The sequence below is a fragment of the Caloenas nicobarica genome, chromosome 3, assembly GCF_036013445.1.
Source record: "Caloenas nicobarica isolate bCalNic1 chromosome 3, bCalNic1.hap1, whole genome shotgun sequence".
Lineage (NCBI taxonomy): Eukaryota > Metazoa > Chordata > Aves > Columbiformes > Columbidae > Caloenas > Caloenas nicobarica.
In genome coordinates, this window is record NC_088247.1 from 84,361,507 (window position 1) to 84,367,506 (window position 6,000).

At 46.2% G+C, this 6,000-nt stretch overlaps 1 protein-coding gene across 1 annotated transcript in view; it reads right to left on the bottom strand.

Moving 5' to 3' along the window:
• SMYD3 (SET and MYND domain containing 3) overlaps nt 1–5,608 on the bottom strand; it is a 411,825-nt gene extending 406,217 nt beyond the window's left edge. Inside the window, exon 1 of the mRNA XM_065632390.1 lies at nt 5,428–5,608. Coding sequence (XP_065488462.1) covers nt 5,428–5,591 — 164 coding nt within the window. The 5' untranslated portion in view covers nt 5,592–5,608. The remainder of the gene's footprint in view (nt 1–5,427) is intronic.
• Between the last annotated feature and the right edge of the window lie 392 nt (nt 5,609–6,000).

Consider the following 6,000-nt stretch of genomic DNA (forward strand, 5'->3'; position numbering starts at 1 on the left):
TCCATTGCTACAGAACAAAAATCGCCAGCTCCTCTCCCAGCCTCCCAATTGCCGGTGCAAAAGGCAGACTGGGAGGGTTAAGGGCTGGCTGTCCTCAGACAGGGCCACCACCATGGTACAAAGGATCACACAGTCACAACCATCTCCCTCATCACTCTCTTTCTGAATCAAACCCTGCTTCTATCTACTTAAACTATTCCACACTGTGGTTATAGCATAATGGTATTTTTGTACCTTCAGGATGCCATTAAACAAAGCACTCCATAGTTCAACAATGCTATGCAATGACAATAATAATAATAAAAATATAAACCAGCACCTAATTTAAGAGTGTGTCTATGCCAAAGACACAGTACTGCAAGCCAGGTGAAATACAGCAAGCAGCACACACTCACTGGCCTGCATTTAGCACTTCGTAATTGCCCAACTATTTACCAAATTCTTGGTTATATTTTCCACACTGTTGTCATGGCTAGTTTACAAGCAGTCCTAACTTATGTTTTTCCTCTCTCTAGGTATGTTTACAAAAGCTGCAGTCATACAAAAACACATTCAGACTTCCTCTTATTCTGTCACTGGAATCTGAACCTCTGACCTTACCCAAACAAGAAACACTCTTGTTTTTTTATTTCATAGTCTATATATAATGTCATACATCACCTGTTCTCAAATATTCACTTTTCTTCAGCAACTCTTTCCTTCAAAGGCTTAAGTAGTATAGCATTTGGAAACAGGCTAGTGTCACCTCTTCCTCCTACTTTCTCTGAGACACAGATTCTAGAAAGTTTGCGTGTTTGTTCCCAAGTATCAACCAGGAATTAAGTTTTCTTGCAGTGGATTCTTGTAAACAGAACCCACCACAGAAATGTTCTGTAAAAACTAAACAGACAAAAAAATCATAATTGACTTTCCCTTGTATTTTCACTCCCATTCTGTAGCAGATTTGGTATATTTTCAATTCAAAATCTGAAAGTCAGAGCATGTAGTGTCACCACTACCACGTACCTTGCAGAAAACTCAACCAGCATGGATTAGCGGCCAACACAACATCAAATACTCAGAGGAAGAGAATTGCCAAGCACCAAGATGCCACTTCTGCATTCACTTATCAAAGAGCATCTTTAAAAGCCATGTAAAGATTAAACAAGCTGAGCAAACTGAGCAATACCACCAGCTCAGACAGACAGTCTGATAAATCAGCATGTACAAGCAAACTTTGCAATGTTAAATTGTCCTACATTAAAAATCTGTACTGCTTTAGGATCATTTTGTGAAATCAAGTAGTAACTGGCTACATCTGGATTTTAATGGAACTTCTAAACTGATCAACTACATAAAAGCAAATTTTAATAAACCATGAAATTAAAAAAATAGTACCAATTAATGGCAGGAAAAAAAAAGTCAAATCTTTTCCTTTAAACTTGAAAATTTGCATAGGAAGTTAAGAATATCAGTGCTTTCTCATCTATTCTGGTATCATCTATAATCTCATGCAGTATTAACAGCAGAACTCTAGACATATAAGCAACCCAAGCATTACAAGTGTTTATAGTACTTTGCTTTTTTTAAGGAAATAAAAAAATTAAATCACCACACTCACTTGACTATACTAACTGCAACCCTGGCATCTGACCCTGGCAAGACAACAGACACTATAATCAAAAGTAAGATCACCCAGAGGAGTAAAATCTACAAGGACAAAGCAAGCACAACTCCTGTGAAAGGACAGACGCCTTTTCCACCTTGCCAGAGCTCTGTGAGGGTGTCAACAAACATATGAACAAATGAGACCAACTGAACATCACATAATTGTGGAAACCTTAAATTAAGCTCGATTGCCAGGGACTGAAAGGTTATTTTATAGCCTGATAGCCAGGTAAACAATGAAGAAGAAAAAAAAAAAAAAAAAAAAAGGTGTAATAGTCGCTTTCCAGAACAGAGAAAGGTGACGGAAGCCCCTGGGGGTCACTGCCAATTAGCTTTATTCACTGTCTTTGTCCACTTCAAGCAAAATACAGTGAAATCCCCTAAGTCTGTAAATGAAACAGCTTTCTTTACCTCCTCAATCCTGCTACATGAAACTGTGCTGAGCTGCACTGCCACTGACCCCATATTAAAAAGGTATGAAAGCATGGAAGAAGCTATACAGAAAATTTTAATTAAGACAGGAAGAATCTTCTTGGTTGCTTTCCCCAGTAAGTTGTTGGAAGATGTTGGCCATTCAAATCTTGTCAGACCTCCACAAAAGCACAAACAGCTTGCTGTCAGCAAGGCACCGAGCCTAACACCACAGATACTCTTCTGCAAAGAAGGTACCATCATGCAACGTATCACCTGTTCTCTCAAGACACTGCTTCCACAGAAATACACGCTGCCAACAAACACTTTTTTCTTCATCAAACTTTATATCTCCAAGGAAATATTTACTTTGTATCTCACTTCAGGACAGTATTTTTAAAATTGCTAAAGGAATATAGTTGAAAACAGCTATGCTATCATATCAAATCAGCTGTATCAGAATATTTTAGCCCAGCTTTCTATTAAAAAAAAAAAAGGCACACAACCAAACCACACACACCATGAGCCTGTTCGTTAGAAAATAAAGGATTACTTCTGAAATAAGTAATCACAAAAGCAGGGACAATTACCAAAATCAGACACCCAGTCTACATGCAGAATAGACCTAATAACACTGACCAAAAATTTTAATTTCACTATATAAATAGTACCAACAGCCCAATAAAGTATGGAAGGGATGTTAGTCTTTCTACTGGTAGATGCACTAACTATATGTATATAAACACCTCAGTAATTTAAATCGGCAATAATATTCACTTAACTGAGACAAGACTAAGCACAACTACTGCACTAGCCAAGCTTTCCTCTCTGAATCTGAGCAACGAACTCTGTCCCCAGCAGCTGCCCTTACCCTGCCTGGGCACCTCAGCCCCTCGCTGCAGGACTCAGCCAAGGTCACACAATAAGTCAGCAACACAGCAAGTCTGTGACCCAAATCCTGAGGAGACCAGGCTGCCTCTCACCAGGCAGTCCAGAAATAAGATATTCTGCACATCACCCATCTTCTGGCTCACCCAGCACTTCCCACACTGCCATAAGCAGTGGATGTATCCAACAACATTTACTACTACAAGCTGGGGAAAAAAAAAAAAGTATGGAATTACATTTCACAGTATAAAGCCTCAAACATTAATTTCATATGTAATAAGATTGCTAACATGCTAAATCAATTTCAAGCATGGACTTCTTTATCCCAATTTGTGTTCCTGCACTGCCACCTAAAGATCAGAGTGAAAAACAGGAACGGTAGTAAAGAACACGACTTTTACCTGTAGTCTTGCAAATGAGCAGTAACGGATTTTCTGGTACTTCACTTTCAACAAAGATCACACTGTGTATTAAATGAAAACCTGATTCATGAAGAAGTTCAATTCACATCCCATTTCAGCAGTGCTTCAGCATTTTTCTAAATTCCATACATTAGAGACCTATGCATAGATACCTGTATCACACACTAATTTAACAGCCCATTGAATAAGAAGCCACTGCCTTTATCTAGATGAGTAAGAAGGCAGCTTTCACAGTCTTAATCTATGACTCTGTCTAGCCACAGTACATTTTGCAATGGAAGCCAGATTGGTGGAAAAATATTTTTAACTTCCTTATTTAGCTGATACGACTACTTAGAAAAAAGACAAACTTTAATAAATGCATAACCCTTCATGATACACGAATTGGTGAAACCATTATGCCTCCCAACAAGCCTTGTCCTGGTCACACTTCTACAGCCAAACACCTCAGATTCATTTTCATTCCACCTGTTGCTGCACTCGGCCTCTCTGCTCAAGTCTGCAGCCTCTCACAACTTGAAGCTGAAAAGGTACAGACAGCCACCACCCCGGACTCTGATATCCCAAGTCAGACTTCACAGACATATTAGCTAAAAATCTCTTCTAGGGTTTTGGTTTTGTGTTTGGTTTTTTAATATGCTGAGGTTAGATGCAAGTGTACCCTTGAACACATTGTCAAACCTTTCACTGGGAAAATGAGGATCACATTGTCATTTCTTTAAACAGAACCTGAAGTGCCCTGTAAGGGCACAAAGCAAAACACTGAGAATGTTTCCATAAACATCAAATACTCACAAAAAGAAGAAAGAAGAAAAAAAAACCACCACACAACCACAAAAAAAGCAAAGACTAGCAGCATTGTGTCTCTTCTTCAAGTCTTGGTAGTTATACATGGTTTTGGATCACCCACCAACATGTTTCAGGTGTTACTACAGAGATTTCCTACAAACAAGTCTGTCACAATCTGTCTTGCTGGAAAATTACTCAAGGGTAGAAGACAGTTACCTTTTTTTTTTTTTAAGCAAACACTGAAAACTACTGTGGGCCTTGTCGGTTTTCACTTGTAAGGGTCCGGGGGAAGAAGGAAGGCATTTGTTCAACATACGTCTCAAACCCACGTGCTCCTTACACGAGATAAAAGTGCAGGGGATGGGAAACACAACCACCTCCTGCTGCTGCCCTCACCCCACGAACACCCGGGGCAGAGCGGTCCGCAGCAGGGAATGACACCACGGCTGGTTTCCTCGCCGGGCTACAGCGGGTGACAACATCAAGCTGCCCACACCGGGTGCTGCTGAGCAGGACGGGGACAGGCACACCGCTCCCCCGCCCAAGGGGGCTCCTCACCCACGGGGGTTCGCGGGGGCTGCCCCCTGGGCGGCAGCAAAGCCCAGGAAATCTCCGGCCAAACCGCCCGCGCTCGGGGAGAGACACCCCGGTAGAGAAGCCTCTAAAAAAGCCTCACTAAGAGCAGGGGGAAGAAGCGCACAGCGGCCCCGGCATCAGCTGCCCGCCCGGCGCAGCAGCAGACGTGACCCGCAAAGAGAAACACCCCGAGACCGGGTACAGAGAGACCCCACCGCAGAGAGAGGAACGCCCTTTGCCCCAGCACAGAGACGCCTCCCGAGACCCGGCATAAACACTCCCCCCCCGTGCATACAGAAACCCCCTCCGTCCCGGCACACACAGACCGCACCCCGCAGAGGAACCCCTCCCCACTCCCGACACAGAGAGCGCCCCCCCACCCCGGCACAGGGAAACCCCCACCCCGGCCCAGAGAAACCCCCCCGCCACGTCCCGGCACAGACGAAACCCCGCCCGGGCACGGAGTGAACTCCCAGCCCCGGTACAGAGTGGCCCCTCCGCCCGTGCACAGAGAAGCCCGCTCCGTCCCGGCCCAGAGAAACACCCCCTCCGCGCCGATATGGAGAAAAACCCAGAGACCGGGCACAGCGACACCCCACACCGGGGAGAGGAACCCCCGCCCCGCCGGCACTGCCTCGCCTCAGCGGAAGGGGCGGCGCTGACTTCGTCCTTCCTCCCTCTCGCCCGCTGGTACCTGCGCAGGCAGCGCTCGCACACGCCGCCCAGCTGCTCCTTGGTGACGACGTAGGCGAAGGGCTCGGCGCGGTACAGCAGCTCTCCGGGCCGCACCCGCCGGCGGGCGCGGAGGCCGCTGCCCCTGCCCGGGCTGGGGAACCGCTCCAGCGCCGCCGCCTCCATCCTCCCGCGTGCGCCAACGCTGAGAAGCGCGCGGGGCCGCCCCGCCCACCCCCACGTGACCCGGCGCCGCCGCCGCCATGGTAACTGAGGGCAGAGCCCCGCCCCCGCGCGGGCAGGAGCCGCCTGGCTGGTGCTTCGGGGCTGGGCGGGGCTTTTCCGTGCGCGCCTCGCGGCGGGCAGCGCATTTCCCGCCTGCGGTGCGGGCCGTGGGCAGAGGGCGGGGCCTTGCTGCAGCGGCGTTAGTGCCGGGTGGCGCGGAAGGAGTTGCGGTTTTTGCGCTGTTGCGATTTGCCGTTTGATACGGGAATACATTCCGAAATAAACGTTGTGGTTATGTTATACATCATTTTAATGTGCTCCTCTTGCTTTTCGGTTTTTTGCTACTGACTTATTACTTGCCGTTTATTTT